At 41.5% G+C, this 16,392-nt stretch overlaps 2 protein-coding genes and 1 long non-coding RNA gene across 4 annotated transcripts; 1 reads left to right on the top strand and 2 right to left on the bottom strand.

Annotated features, from left to right (window-relative positions):
- Nucleotides 1-750: 750 nt before the first annotated feature.
- idua (alpha-L-iduronidase) lies at nt 751-11,168 on the top strand. The gene is made up of 14 exons (XM_039013495.1): nt 751-1,135; nt 1,935-2,075; nt 2,210-2,292; nt 5,916-6,023; nt 6,126-6,221; nt 6,389-6,591; nt 6,785-6,964; nt 7,161-7,377; nt 7,759-7,968; nt 9,749-9,870; nt 10,080-10,205; nt 10,353-10,429; nt 10,503-10,603; nt 10,711-11,168. Exons 1-14 carry the CDS (start codon nt 987-989, stop codon nt 10,809-10,811), a joined length of 1,914 nt encoding a protein of 637 aa, XP_038869423.1. The 5' UTR covers nt 751-986; the 3' UTR covers nt 10,812-11,168.
- A 313-nt stretch (nt 11,169-11,481) lies between these two features.
- Nucleotides 11,482-13,531, bottom strand: LOC120063251 (purpurin-like). Of its 2 annotated transcripts, none has more exons than XM_039013496.1 (6): nt 13,293-13,531; nt 12,998-13,116; nt 12,664-12,800; nt 12,360-12,472; nt 12,036-12,248; nt 11,482-11,730 (listed from the first exon to the last, which is right to left on the bottom strand). In XM_039013496.1, exons 2-6 carry the CDS (start codon nt 13,112-13,114, stop codon nt 11,720-11,722), a joined length of 591 nt encoding a protein of 196 aa, XP_038869424.1. In that variant the 5' UTR covers nt 13,115-13,116; nt 13,293-13,531; the 3' UTR covers nt 11,482-11,719. The 2 variants fall into 2 exon arrangements, with proteins under 2 accessions (XP_038869424.1, XP_038869425.1); XM_039013497.1 differs by having other exon boundaries at nt 13,297-13,531.
- Nucleotides 13,532-14,535: 1,004 nt separating this feature from the next.
- Nucleotides 14,536-16,328, bottom strand: LOC120063252. Its single transcript, XR_005478482.1, has 4 exons — nt 16,174-16,328; nt 15,571-15,625; nt 15,136-15,234; nt 14,536-14,894 (listed from the first exon to the last, which is right to left on the bottom strand). It is a non-coding gene; the product is annotated as an uncharacterized LOC120063252 (long non-coding RNA).
- Nucleotides 16,329-16,392: the final 64 nt, after the last annotated feature.

The raw sequence follows: 16,392 nt of genomic DNA, 5'->3' as shown, positions 1-16,392 counted from the left end.
AAGGTATTGGAGTGGCCATCACAAATCCCTGACCTCAATCCTATAGAAAATGTGTGGCCAGAACTGAAAAAGCGTGTGCGAGCAAGGAGGCCTACAAACCTGACTCAGTTACACCAGCTCTGTCAGGAGGAATGGGCCAAAATTCACCCAATTTATTGTGGGAAGCTTGTGGAAGGCTACCAGAAAAGTTTGACCCAAGTTAAACAATTTAAAGGCAATGCTACCAAATACTAATTGAGTGTATGTAAACTTCTGACCCACTGGGAATGTGATGAAAGAAATAAAAGCTGAAATAAATCATTCTCTCTACTATTATTCTGATATTTCACATTCTTAAAATAAAGTGGTGATCCTAACTGACCTAAAACAGGGAATTTTTAATAGGATTAATTGTCAGGAATTGTGAAACTGAGTTTTATTGTATTTGGCTAAGGTGTATGTAAACTTCCGACTAAAACTGTACCACATCTACACTGGTGTTATCAGAGTTCTTGTGTTGACTTGTTAAATTTCTAATTAACTTTAGATTTATAACTCCACAAATAAGTTTGTCACATTATAACTCCCCACATTGGTATCTTGGTGTAACAGGTACTACCCAATTGTTTTATGTCACCATCCTCTAAATTAAGATTTATGTCAACCTCTTTAGCGTCCAGAATTTGTGCCAGATGAAGCTGGGAAACTGTTTCATGAGTTAGATTTATTTATGCTACGAAGAAATGGAGTAGGCAAGAGTAAATGTCGCTGGTGTTTTACGTCGGCACAATCAGCTGAGCGAGCGGAACTGCTACGTTGACATATGACAACAAACTACTGTACTTAGCTAGCTATCGTTAAAGTGCTGAGATATATAATTTTAAATGCTCCTTTATTTCAAGGAAGATGCCTAGCTGCTAAACATGTCATGACATTTGCAGCCATTACTTGTGCGACTATGTTTATCTACGTTTTTGTTAGTAGCTTGAGCTAGCTGTCTTGCTAACATGTTCAGTTTGATGCATCCTGTAAACTTGTTTGTCTTTGCATTGTTGATGACAATACCCAATGCTGTAGGCTCTTCATATGAGATCACAGTGGATGTCGGGAAGCCATCAGGACATCTGAAACATTTCTGGAGGAGCACTGGTTTCTGGTAGGATGATGCACCTTTTTGATTTAGTTTAGAATCATGTCATATTTTGTGGCTATGCTACCTTTCATGGCTACTTTCTGTTAGTCATTGACCACTTTGCACTAGTGTTAAAACACAATATACAACTAAAACTACCTTATTATTAAAATAACGGCAGGACCACATGCAAAAAAACTATTTGTCATAGCCTATTTTGTATTCGTATTTATTTAGGATCCCCATTAGCAGCTACTCTTCCTGGGGTCCAACAACATTAAGGCAGTTAAACAATTTAAAATATTACTATAACACTTTTCACAACACATTAACTGTGTTCCCTCAGGTCACTACTCTACTATCGCATATCTACAATACCAAATCTGTGTGTAGAGTGCGTTTTTATCATGTGTATGTGTAACCGATGTGAAATGGCTAGCTAGTTAGCGGTGGTGCGCGCTAATAGCGTTTCAATCGGTGACATCACTTGCTTTGAGACCTTGAAGTAGTGGTTCCCCTTGCTTTGCAAGGGCCGTGGCTTTTGTGGAGCGATGGGTAACGATGCTTCGTGGGTGACTGTTGTTGATGTGTGCAGAGGATCCCTGGTTCGCGCTCGGGTCGGGGCGAGGGAACGGACTAAAGTTATACCGTTACAAACTGTCTCTTCACAGTGCCTGCTGTTCCATAAGGTGTATTTTTCTGTTTTTAAAAATCTGATTGACTTTGGTAAACACAGGGATTCCCAATGGGGCAACCACAGAGGAGGCTCAATTTCCCCGACTACTCAGTTAATTGTAAACACATGCTTTCTACCCCTCTCCAGCCCCCCTCTTCCACACACCCAGTCCAACCAGTATGACCTGAGCAGGGACCAGGAGCTGAACCTGGCCTACGTGGGCTCTGTCCCCCATGGAGGGATTCAGCACGTTCGGATCCACTGGATGCTGGAGCTGATCACAGCACAGTGAGTATGGGGGTGCCTGCTTTAGGGCCTTGTGGTGGGTTAGTAAATCAAATATGTAAATGTTGTGACCTTTGTATGTTGTATATCCCATTGTGATATGTCGCATTAATCTAATTCAAAGTATTGTTTTGTAGTATTGACAAAGGAGAACTCCAGTACAACTTTAGCCAACTGGACCAGCTGATTGACCTCTTGTGGATAAATGGACTACTCCCAGGTACAGTACTTTAACCCACCTGATCTGGTGAAATTTTATATATATATTACATTACAGTTGAAGTCGGAAGTTTGCATACACCTTAGCCAACTACATTTAACTCAGTTTTTCACAATTCCTGACATTTAATCCAGGTAAAAATTCTCTGTTTTAGGTCAGTTAAGATAACCACTATTTTAAGATTGTGAAATGTCAGAATAATAGTAGAGAATGATTTATTTCAGCTTTTATTTCTTTCATCACATTCCCAGTGGGTCAGAAGTTTACATACACTCAATTAGTATTTGGTAGCTTTGCCTTAAACAATTTAAACTTGGGTCAAACTTTTCTGGTAGCCTTCCACAAGCTTCCCACAATAAATTGGGTGAATTTTGGCCCATTCCTCCTGACAGAGCTGGTGTAACTGAGTCAGGTTTGTAGGCCTCCTTGCTCGCATATGCTCTTTCAGTTCTGCCCACAGATTTTCTATGGGATTGAGGTCAGGGCTTTGTGATGGCCACTCCAATACCTTGACTTTGTCTTTAAGCCATTTTGCCACAACTTTGGAAGTATGCTTGGGGTCATTGTCCATTTGGAAGACCCATTTGCGACCAAGCTTTAACTTCCTGACTGATGTCTTGAGATGTCGCTTCAATATATCAACATAATTTTCCTACCTCATGATGCCATCTATTTTGTGAAGTGCACCAGTCCCTCCTGCAGCAAAGGACCCCCACAACATGATGCTGCCACCCCCGTGCTTCACGGTTGGGATGGTGTTCTTCGGCTTGCAAGCCTCCCCCTTTTTCTTCCAAACATAACGATGGTCATTATGGCCAAACAGTTTAAAAAAAAAATTCATCAGACCAGAGGACATTTCTCCAAAAAGTGCCATATTTGTCCCCATGTGCAGTTGCAAACCGTAGTCTGGCTTTTTTATGGCAGTTTTGGAGCAGTGGCTCTTCCTTGCTGAGCGACCTTTCAGGTTATGTCGATATAGGAATCGTTTTACTGTGGATATAGATACATTTGTACCGGTTTCCTCCAGCATCTTCACAAGGTCCTTTGCTGTTGTTCTGGGATTGGTTTGCACTTTTCGCACTGAAGTACGTTCATTTCTAGGAGACAGAACGCGTCTCATTCCTGAGCGGTATGACAGCTGCATGGTCCTTTGGTGTTTATACTTGTGTACTATTGTTTGTACAGATGAACAGGGTACCTTTAGGCGTTTGGAAATTGCTCCCAAGGATGAACCAGACTTGTGGAGGTCTACATTTTTTTTTCTGAGGTCTTGGCTGATTTCTTTTGATTTTCCCATGATGTCAAGCAAAGAGGCACTGAGTTTGAAGGTAGGCCTTGAAATACATCCACAGGTACACCTACAATTGACTCAAGTGATGTCAATTAGCCTATCAGAAGCTTCTAAAGCCATGACATCATTTTCTGGAATTTTCCAAGCTGTTTAAAGGCACAGTCAACTTAGTGTTTGTAGGCTTCTGACCCACTGGAATTGTGATACCGTGAATTATAAGTGAAATAATCTGTCTGTAAACAATTGTTGGAAAAATTACTTGTGTTATGCACAAAGTAGATGTCCTAACTGACTTGCCAAAACTGTAGTTTGTTAACAAGGAATTTGTGGAGTGGTTGAAAAACGAGTTTTAATGACTCCAACCTAAGTGAATGTAAACTTCTGACTTCAACTGTATATATATATATATATATATATATATATATATATATATATCTTGTGGCAGACCAGGGGGTTGGGTCAAGACGTTTACACAGATCAGACACGGACAGAGTAGGATTAGCTCGGTTTCAAGGGTGTTTATTAAATAATAAATCAAAAGGATAGTTCTCCCCCATGAGACCCTCTCCGGGACACCGTCTTCAACTACTCGGAAGTCACCTTACTTCCCCCAGTCCTCCCCTGTGTGCTGCCCATTCGGCAGCTTTATGGGGCTTTTACAGCTGGTTAGCAATCAGCCCCAATTAGTCCTGGGCGGGGAGCCCGTCGAGACCTGGCACGTCCAGCAGATGGAGCCATCGCCACGTGATGTATACTCCGTCTGTCACCAGGCTTCAACGAGTCTCCCCTTGGTGGCTGACCTGCTGTACGCCACTATATATATGTATATATATGTATATATATGTGTGTATATATATATATATATATATATATATATATATATATACTAAACAAAAATATAAACGCAACAATTTCAAAGATTTTACAGAGTGCATGTAAGGAAATTGATTTCACAAGACTGGGAATACAGATATGCATATGTTGGTTTCAGATACACACCCCTACTTTTTTTTTTTTAAAGGTATCAGAAAACCAGTCAGTACCACAATTTGCCTCATCCAGAGCGACACATCTCCTTCACAGAGTTGATCGTGGCCTGTGAAATGTTGTCCCATTCCTCTTCAATAGCTGTGCGAAGTTGCTGGATATTAGCGGGAACTGGAACACGCTGTCGTACATGTCGATCCAGAGCATCCCATCATGCTCAATAGCTTACATGTCTTGTGAGTATGTAGGCCACGGAAGAACTGGGACATTTTAATATTCCAGGAATTGTGTACAGATCCTTGTGACATGGGGTTATGCATTATCATGCTGAAACATGAGATGATGGCAACAGATGAATGGCACGACAATGGGCCTCAGGATCTCGTCACGGTATCTCTGTCCATTCAAATTGCCATCAATAAAATGAAATTGTGTTTGTTGTCCGTAGCTTATGCCAGCCCATACCATAACCCCACCACCACGGGGCACTCTGTACACAACATTGACATCAGCAAACTGCCTGTCCACACGACGCAATACACGTTGTCTGCTATCTGCCTGGTACAGTTGAAACTGGGATTCATCTGTGAAGAGCACACTTCTCCAGCGTGCCAGCGGCCATCGAAGGTGAGCATTTGCCAACTGAAGTTGGATACGACGCTGAATTGCAGTCATGTCAACACTCTGGTAAGGACAAAGAGAATGCAGATCAGCTTCCCTGACAGCTTGTGCAGAAATTCTTCAGTTGTCCGGGTGATGGTCTCAGATGATCCCGCAAGTGAAGAAGCCGGATGTGGAGGTCCTGGGCTGGCGTGGTTACAAGTGGTCTGCAGTTGTGAGGCCGGTTGCACGTACTGCCAAATTCTCTAAAATGACTTGAGGCGGCATATGGTAGAGAAATGAACATTAAATTCTCTGGCAGCAGATCTGGTGGACGTGCCAATTGCATGCTCCCTCAACTTGAGACATCTGTGGCCTTGTGTTGTGTGACAAAACTGCACATTTTAGAGTGGCCTTTTATTGTCCCCAGCACAAGATGCACCTGTGTAATGACCATGCTGTTTAATCAGTTTCTTGATATGCCATACCAGTCCAGTCAGGGGGATGGATTATCTTGGCAAAAGAAAAATGCTCACTAACAGGGATGTGCAAACATTTGTTAATAACAGTTGAGAAAAATACAATTTTTGTGTGTATAGAAAATGTCTGGGATCTTTTTTTTCAGCTCATGGAACCAAAACTTTACATGTTGCATTTATATTTTTGTTCAGTATATGCTTTCTCAGTAGTATTTTTCTCTTTGACTATGGTTCATATTGAGTTTTTTTCTACTTGTTTGTTGCAGGTTTTGAATTGATGGGCAGTGTGAACAACTACTTCACCAACTTTGAAGACAAAATGCAGGTGGTGGAGTGGAGAAACCTGGTGCATCTCATTGCAAAGAGGTATATTGGTGAGTATACTGTTCAGTGATAGGGGAACACACAGTAACGTATGTAATCTTATGGATCATATAAATGGTATACTCACTAACACTATTCATCCTGAATTACAGAGAAGTATGGCTTGGGAAGTGTATCTCTGTGGAACTTTGAAACATGGAATGAACCGAACAATCATGACTTTGACAACGTCACTGTGTCTATCCAAGGTATATAAAAAAAAAAATATTCCGACAGGTGGCATCAGTCCTGTACCATCATACTTTCTGTAAGGAATGAAAGAAAGCATAATATAATCTCATCTGATGAATAATAATTCGTATGTAGTCTGTATCTCAGCACCCACTCGAGGCTATTGGTCTGCTTCCACCTCCAGGGTTCCTGAACTACTATGATGCCTGTTCGGAGGGCCTGCGGGCAGCCAGTAGGGCCCTGCGCTTGGGCGGTCCAGGAGACTCCTGCCACACCCCACCACACTCCCCCTACTGCTGGGCCATGCTGCAGCACTGCTACAATGGCACAAACTTCTTCACTGGGGAGACAGGGGTGCGGCTGGACTACATCGCCCTGCACAAAAAGGTGGGCCTGGGACTGTGGTGTGTGTAAACTGCACACCTTCATTACTATGTTTTAACCATTATTCTGTCTGACTCTAGTCTCCTAACAAGAGAACAGTGCCTAATCCTGACAATTGAAGCACTCACAGTTTCAGGATGAAAACTGGCTTGAGCTTGTGAGACTCAGTTCAAGTTTAGGTTTTGCTTTCTTTCAGGGTGGAGGCTATTCGTTACCCATCATGGAACAGGAGATCCAGACAGTGAGAGAGATCCAGGAGCATTTCCCTCTCTTCCGAACTCTGCCGGTTTACAATGATGAGGCCGATCCATTGGTGGGCTGGTCCAAACCTCTGGCGTGGAGGGCTGATGTGACATATGCAGCCATGGTGGTCAAGGTATGAAACAGTTAACTGACTTGTCTGTTGTCTGTCCTGATTGCTATCTCCTATGTCCACCAGGTTTGGGGTCAATTCCATTTAAATTCCAAACTTTCCTCATTGAAATGCTTGAGGAACATTGGAATTGGAATTTCTGTGCTTATTGAATTGACTGTATTGAAATGGAATTGACCCGAACCCTGCTGTCCACCAGGTGATCTCCCAACACCAGGACCTGCTGTTGTCTGACCAGAACAATACCATCAACTACACCCTGCTAAGCAATGACAATGCCTTCCTCAGCTACCACCCTCATCCGTTCACCCAGCGCACCCTGACGGCCCGCTTCCAGGTCAACAACACCCAGCCCCCCCACGTCCAGCTGCTCAGGAAGCCTGTACTGACCGTCATGGGGCTGCTTGCTCTGCTAGGTGAGGCTCTCTCCTGTACTGACCGTCATGGGGCTGCTCGCTCTATTTATTTACTTCACCTTTATTTAACCAGGTAGCCCAGTTGAGAACAAGTTTTCATTTACAACTGCGACCTGGCCAAGATGGAGCAAAGCAGTGCGACAAAACAGAGTTACACAAACAAACGTACAGTCAATAACACAATAGAACAAAAAATCAAATAATAATAAATAAGTAGTTATTTTCAATAGCTGTTGTCTTTTCTTGTAGTGATAAGTGTATAGAACAGTTCTTCAGTTCTTTTTTCCCCCCACCAATTTTGGTGGGACTTAATCTGTCTACCCAGATGTTATAACTTTATGAAATTGTTTAGTTTTTTATTTATTATTGTTTTGCAAAAAGGAGAGACTCAGGTACTGTCTGAGGTTGTGGAGGTTGGGGTGACTGACAACAGCACTGTGGGGGTCCTTGCCAGCACCCATGACCCCCTCATGTCCTGGACCTCTGACAGCTGGCAGGCCACTGTGCTGATCTATAACAGCGATGACACCAGCACATCTACCACCACCGACCTCATTAGGGTCTCTCTCAAAGGATTCACAGGACAGAAAGGTGGGTGTTGACAAATGTCTGAATCAGGACTAAGTTTTACTTCATATGTAGAGTGCATTCAGAAAGAATTCAGACCTCTTCCCTTTTTCCACATTGTTACGTTACAGCCTTATTCTAAAATGGATTGAATAAAAAATCCTAAATCTACACACAATACCCCATATTGACAAAGCGAAAACAGATTTTTAGAAGTCTTTGCAAATGTATAAAAAAATAAATAAACATACCTTAATACTAAATCAGACATTTTCTATGAGACTCGAAATTGAGCTTAGGTGCATCCTGTTTCCATTGATCATCCTTGATATTTCTACAACTTGGAGTCCACTTGTGGTAAATTCAATTTATTGAACATGATTTGGAAAGGCACACACCTGTCTATATAAGGTTCCACAAAACAAAGCCATGAGGTCAAAGGAATTGTCCGTAGAGCTCCGAGAAGGGATTGTGTCGGCACAGATCTGGGGAGGTGTACCAAAAGATGTCTGCAGCATGGAAGGTCTCCAAGAACAGTGGCCTCTATCATTCTTAAACGGAAGACGTTTGGAACCACCAAGACGCTTCCTAGAGCTGGCCGCCCGGTTAAACTGAGCAACCGGAGGAGAAAGGCCTTGATCAGGGAGGTGAACAAGAATCCAATCGTCACTTTGACAGAGCTCCTCTGTGGAGATGGGAGAACCTTCCAGAAGGACAACCATCTGTGTAGCACTCCACCAATCAGGCTTTATGGTAGACTGGCCAGACGGAAGCCACTCCTCAGTAAAAGGCACATGACAGCCCGCTTGGAGTTTTCCAAAAGGCACCTAAAGACTCTCAGACCATGAGAAACATGATTCTCTGGTCTGATGAAACCAAGATTGAACTCTTGGGCCTAAATGCCAAGCGCCATGTCTGGCGGAAACCTGGCACCATCCCTACGGTGGAGCATGGTGGTGGCAGCATCATGCTGTAGGGACCTTTTTTAGTGGCAGGGACTGGGAGACTAGTCAGGATCGAGGCATAGATGAACGGAACAAAGTACAGAGAGATCCTTGATGAAAATCTGCTCCAGAGCGCTCAGGACCTCAGACCGGGGGCAAAGGTTCACCTTCCAACAGGACAATGACCCTAAGCACACAGCCAAGACAATGCAGGGAGTGGCTTCGGGACAAGTCTCTGAATGTCCTTGAGTGGCCCAGCCAGAGCCCGGACCTGAACCTGATCGAACATCTCTGGAGAGACCTGAAAATATCTGTACAGCAATGCTCCCCATCCAACCTGACAGAGCTTGAGAGGATCTGCAGAGAAGAATAGGAGAAACTCCCAAAATACAAGTGTGCCAAGCTTGTAGCGTCATACCCAAATAGTCTCAATGCTGTAATCGCTGCCAAAGGTGCTTCAGCAAAGTACTGGAGTAAAGGGTCTGAATACTTATCTAAATGTGATGTTTCAGTTTAATTGTAATAAATGAGCAAACATTTCTAAAAACATTTTTGTTTTATCATTATGGGGTATTGTGTGTATATTGACACAAACAATTTAATACATTTTAGAATAAGGCTGTAACCTAACAAAATGTGGATAAAGTCAAGGAGTTTGAATACTTTCCGAAGGCACTGTATATACTCAACTTTAAATGCTTCTTTGATGTTGCAAACAAAATTGCAGTTGGATTAAAATGTATTACTCATTTTACAGTATGTTGACATACTCAGTTCCGTAAGTATTGGATTTGAACTGTGTTAGTAGATGAGCAAAAGAGTGACTTCAGCAGTTTCATGAATTGTGATTTTGACTTTAGGACTTGTGTATGTGACATATTACCTGGACAACAATGTGACCAACCCATCCCAGCTGTGGCAGAGCATGGGCAGCCCAGACTACCCCACAGCAGAGCAGTTCAGACAGCTGAGGAACATTGAGGTACAAAGAAAAACACCTTCTTCCATGAAAATAACATTTCTCTCATAACTAGTCTCACTCTCAATAAGTAAGCTTGTATTTCAGTCAATCACATCATATATTCCTCTTTGTTTTAAGTGACAGCAATGTATGAACACGGTCAGTTTTTTAATGGAATGAACTACAGCCATTGTAGCTGAGCTGAATGGTTTGTGTTGATTTAACCCCAGGATCCTCAGGTGGATGGACCTCTGCCCCTCCCTGCTGAGGGCATCCTGACCATGCGGGCCAAGCTCTATGTGCCCTCTGTCCTCCTCATACATGTGTGTGCCCAGCCTAAGGCCAAGCCAGACCAGGTCAGTGCCACCAGCTGACATGGGCTTTGATGACAGTATTATCTACACCTTGCTGATTAATTTGTCTATCATTTCTCAGGATGGTATTTTCAAACTGTCCTGTTAAATCATCAATACCCTAACTGTATTTCATTGATCTCCTATAAGGTGAATGGATTGCGATTCATCAGCATCACAAAAAGCCAAGTTATGATTGTGTGGAAAGATCATTGTGTAAATTCCAAGTAAGTACTTTTTTTTTGGGGGGGGGGGCTCTTCTACTTAGTGGTGAGTTGACATGTTTTATTTTATTTGTAGGTGCATTAAGACGTTTGAGGTGGAGTTCTCCAAAGACCAGGAAGAATTCAAGAGGGTAAACACCCGGGATACCATTTTCACATCCTATGTATATTCACCAGGTAAAAATGGTTTAGAAAGTTCAAACTTTCTTTTGTGATCTTATGCAGTAGTTGGCCTGTATTAAGCATTGTGGATTCACATTTGAAAATGTGTCATTTGATTACAGAAAACCTGGAGGTTAGTGGTAGCTACAGAGTACGAGCTGTGGACTACTGGGGAAGAACTGGAGAATATTCACTGACTGAGAAATATTCAGAGGAAAACTAGAAGTTAACTAGTGTTTCCTACATGGTACCATGACTGATTGTACAAAAGCATATTTTTGTTAAATTTTTACTTTAAGAAAATATAAATCGGCATTATTGCTGCTCCAATGTATTGTTGACTTAGTCTGAAATGTTTGTTTACATGGAATAATTTTCCCATACAAATATTGTGTAATTTCACAATCAATAAGTACAATTATTTATTTGTTTTACCATTTTGAATCTTTTTTTAATGCTCATGAGACAGTGATAACATTAGAATGCTCATGTTTTCCCCCTGGACAATGTACTCGCCAACTACGTTTCTTTAAACTGTATTGTTGCCAAAACAAACTGATGAACAGTGAATGAGCGATAACGCAGTGGTGTTATTATTCATATAGGTATTTCTGTGATGTAGAGTCTACCTCCATTGGATTGGTGCAGGCGTCATGCTCAAATGTACAATTATTTTTATATACAGTACCAGTCAAATGTTTGGACACCTACTCAATTTTTACATTGTAGAATAATAGTGAAGGCAAACTATGAAAGAACACATATGGAATCATGTAGTAACCAAAAAAGTGTTAAACAAATCAAAAGATTTTAGGTTCTTCAAAGTAGCTACATTTATCCTTTGACAGCTTTTCACACTTGGCATTCTCTCAACCAGCTTCACTTGGAATGCTTTTCCATACAATATATTTTGATTTGTTTAACATTTTTGGTTCACTATTATTCTACAATGTAGAAAATAAAGTAGGTGTCCAAACTTTTGACTGGCACTGTACATGAGGGGCATAATATAATTTTTATATAAAAGAATCTTATGCGATTTCCTCTTCAGTCATCAGTAAATATCTCTGTCCAAGCCAGGACATTGTAGGGATCCCTTGGCAGCACAACAAGTTCCTTCATAGTAGACATTCAGCAAGCTCCTGTTGAGCAGAGAAAAATCAGAAGAGGGTCAACTGGGATGCTAAATTTGTTGGACATCCCAAAAATAAACATTTGCTTTAGTTGTAGAAAGCACATTTATGCTGGTAATAAATATTTGTTGAGTAGGAGATGAGTTAAATAACTCTCAGTGAATGTTTGTAAAGGTGGCACTCAGCATTTACAGTAATGCAGACTGAACACTGATCCTTCCTCAAATGGTGTGGTCCGGATGACTGTAAAGCATTTCATAACAATTGTTGATATAAGGGCTTTATAAATAAAATAGGAAAAATGTAACCCATACCAGACTGCAGCACGGGCTCAAATTGTCCGGCCATGCAGATCTCTTCCTGCTTGGCGCGAATGCTCCTCTGGATGGCTGGTGGCAGGCCACGGGGGTTACGGGAGAATATCAGGGAGTAGCCATCCTCACAGCTTCCATCGTCCTTCAGGGTACGGCAGGCATATGTGATGGCATAGTTGTCATAGTCGGTGTCAATCACCCAGTAGTTGTCACCTGAGAGAAGAGGAGAGTATTGTGAGTATCGAGCGTGGCTTACTGGTTGTTTTTGCTGAGTCTCTTGTGTCTAAGTGTATTTGTGTATAACGGTATATTCAGAAGACGTACCTCCGCTGGACAGATAGCTTGCCAGGCCCTGGTAGTTCATGAACATCTTTCCAGGGTTGGCAGAGTCCGGCACGGTGTACTGGGCAGCCATGTCAGCGCACACAACCCAGAATCTGTAAATAGGGGTTAAGTATTTCCAATCAACTTATCATAGATACAGTATTCATGTAAAATGGCTTTAAGTTACAAACATGTAGTAGATGTAAGGTTTTCAGTTTGACCCTTATACACAGATTCGGAAAGCCATGTTCAATTTTTAAGACTATTACCGTTTCATCAGAAATAACCTCCAGGCAGCTCTTACCCGAAAAGTGTGACACGTCCCTTGGAGGCGGCGACCATGGAGCCGTCGTCACCGATGGTGTACTCAGCTGAGATGTTGTCCTGGAGGAACAGTCCCTCAGGGTCCTTCTTCTGCAGAGCGTACCACTTCCCTGCGTACTGGAGCACACACAGATAAACTGGTTGGTTGAAGAGCCTTGCAAGTAGCCTAGGCAATTATTTCCTCCATACTGGAGCAGGAGTGTTGCAACTATTTTTCTAGCTGTGTACTGTGGCACTAGCACATAAAAAACAGATAGATGTAGGGCCTTGCAGGACAGCTTGGTCTTCTATAGAGGACTGTTTGTTTTACTCACTCTCTTGGGGTCAAAGTCCTCCTTGACATTGAAGCTGTCCACCACACAGGAGGCAGCCCAACTCTGCTCCAGACCCGCCAGGAGCACCACCACAAGGGCCAGCATATGGAAGTCCATTTCTAGAGAAGAGAGAAATTCCATAAGTATAACTTTATATGTAATAAAAACAAATCAATATTTTGATAATGCTAAATAGCTGTTCTTCTCAATTGGTAACTACATTCTTATAAAAAGTCCATAACATAATATTCGCAGCAACATTTTAACATTCCCATGAAAAGTAGCAAAAACGTACCTACAAAGCAAGAGGTTAAGCTTCAATGAAGTTGCAGGTATGCGTTTCTCTTCTGTCTAGGATCCTTATATACAAGGCACAGACGAGCTCACTGATTATTTTCACATCTTGGTCCTAAATGGAGGTTTAAATCTTAATCTATTACTAATCCAGTTAACAAAATCCTGCCCATAAACTGTTGCACTCTCCCATACACAATGAAACGGCTTTATGTAATTGTAGCAAGGGTGTATACTAGTCTAAACACAGAGAAAACACGTCTAGGGAATTAGTTTACCTTAGCCAAGCCAAAGTACTGTTTACACATGGGCATGGCAACACCAAGGTATTAGATAGTTCTTTAGTGACATGGAAATGAGATGGAAATAAATGACATATATTTCTTATCAGTTGGTATCACTTTCTTTGAACTCATAAAACATATTCATTGAACAATGATAAAAAAAGAGGGATTGGATGTCAAGTTCAGGCAGTTGAAGTAAGAGTAAACAATTATTCAATTGTAAGAATACACGCTTTATGAAATTAACAGTCCACGTGGGACTTTATGTTCCTGCCCTGGGTTAAGTAACATGATCTGTTGCACCAGTTTGGTTCTGTAATCCCAGACAAAATGTTCTTGGACAGGAGACCGCTGAAGCGCATTACAAGAGGGTTGACGCCAGGTGAAATGGGTGCATAAGTGTCATTTCTGAAAATGATTTCAGTGAGCAAGGCCATACATTGGATCATCCCTTGCTAACTTATACAGTGCACTATAGATAATATACATAGTTAACAAATAAAGCTTTTGTCTTTTTCTATTATTAACCACTTCTGTCATTGTTGCTGCTTATATTTAGCCTGGGGATGAGCTTGAATTACTGCGTCTTGGCACCTTTGGCTTCGGCCATGACAACACAGTGCCAGGTTAAGGGTCTGCTCCACTCCAGTCATGACAGCAGACCACAGTCCTCCTATTTACGTGCATGGCCATGACACAGAACAGTACAATCTTGTTTCATGTAATAATCTAATAATTTTTGTAGCTTCAGTTTTAATGTCTAGAAGATTAGAAAGAACAAATATTAGAGTTGATGGTTGATGAATGACGCTTCATATAGTGTAGACTAGAGGGGGGGAAAAAATCCATAATAGCATATCCATTACTCAAAAACAAAGCAAGTGTGACAAAAAAAAGTAGTTGAAGCAAGTGCAAGGAAAAATGGAGAAAGGATGAAAGAATGAAGATTCAAAGACAGAATAAATATTTACCATTTATTTATCAAGTAGCATGTATGACATTGTCATGAAGGTGTGTAACAAGGGTACAAACATTTAACTTTACTTACAATACTGCATTTGTGATATTACAGTTCTGAATCCAAATAGCAAGCCATTATTTGATATGCCATGTAAATGACTACAAAAAACTATATTTGGTCTCCAGACCAAGTGAGGGTTTATCGGTTAGAGTGCACACGTCAGTAAAATAACTGTGCCGGAGAGTTTTGGACCAAGTATATCCAGGAAAATAAGAGTGGAAAAATACAGGAGCAGTGTGAAGAGCTTCACAGTAACTTCTCCCAGTGCCAGCTCATTTCAAAATCGACTCTTCACTGGCTGTAGTGAGAGACCAGGAAAAAAAGTAGATGTCAAGTTTATACAGAAACAATTAAGTGTTTAATAACATGAAGCAGCTGTTTTTACTGCCATATGTTGTTATTCAGGCTATTCCTATAGAACATGCAAAATACCTATTGATGGACCTATATCTAAGCATGCAAATTTGTTTACTTAAAAGAACAAACATGAGGATAGCAAATTTGCCCGTAATCTCTTAAAAACAAACATGGACCTTTACCTTCAGCTAGCGCCTTGGCAATTTTTTCTTGTTCTTCACGAACCTTCTTCTCCTCTTCCTCAATCCTTCTTTCCTCCGCAGCAATAGGCTTTAGTTCATCTAAAATTAATTTAAAGGGGGAGAGGGTGTTAAAATCAAAACTTAAAATGGAATTACTTCTGAAAAAAATCAACCATATGATGTACCGGTAATCTATTTATGTGAAGAACTATGAAGAATCCTATGTTATTGCAGGTTTTCAACAAGTTGGAGGTCCGTGTCTGCATGGCTTCAATGTTAAGGTTGCTAGCCTAGCTAACGTTAGTCTGTGACCACAGTATAGGACATTTGTACTCTAACGTTAGTATGCCACCACCTGAGGCGTCCATATGGCATGCCGCCTGTCTGCACAGTTAAGAGTCAATGCAAAACCTTTATTCAAGGTTCACAACTCACCATATCTCCTCTTGCCAAATACTATACCAGCTAACAACGCTGAGTACCTTGCTGTCTGTAATGAGAAACAAATAACGCATCAGACAGTATCACTCAGGCAATGATTTAATGCTAACATTAGACAAATGCTAGCTAATTCACGGGCTTTTTTATTTCACATTTATTTAACTAGGCAAGTCAGTTAAGAACAAATTCTTATTTACAATGACGGCCTACGCAGGGCCAATTGTGCACCGCCTTATGGGCCTCCCAATTACGGCCAGTTGTGATACAGCCTGGAATCGAACCAGGGTAGACCGCTGCGCCACTCGGTAGCCCACAACAACAATCTGCATGCAATGTCAAAGCTGTCAGCTGATGCATAACATGCGCAAATGATTGCAGGTTTGGAAGTAATAGCCATGTGTTAAAAATGTAGCTAACGTTATTGAATTATTCCACTAGCTAGGTTGTTAGTTAGCCAGCTGTCTGAGTTTGGCAGAGGTCTTGGACAATGCAGCTTTGTTATGCAACTTATTCGCTGCAAATTAGGAAACAATTCACGATTTATTTTTAAATAAAACTACTTTCAACAGCATGTTACACAAATGTGTTGGAACAAACCTTAATAAGCGGTGACACTGCCACTGGAGGGACCATTTTGCTGCTGGTTTGTGTTGGTTAGCCTGCTCCGAAATTTTGCACAACAGCAGCACCAGAGGTCACTTTACTGATGAAAAGGATTGTGGGAAAATGCCGGTGTCTAATTTTGTTAGCGCTATCTGGAATCCTTGGGATGTCCCTCCCCCTAACCATAACCCTTACCTAACCTTAATCATGGAT

Source organism: Salvelinus namaycush, chromosome 18, assembly GCF_016432855.1.
Source record: "Salvelinus namaycush isolate Seneca chromosome 18, SaNama_1.0, whole genome shotgun sequence".
NCBI lineage: Eukaryota > Metazoa > Chordata > Actinopteri > Salmoniformes > Salmonidae > Salvelinus > Salvelinus namaycush.
The sequence above is the reverse complement of the archived record's forward strand: the minus strand, read 5'-3'. Positions and strand labels throughout refer to the sequence as shown.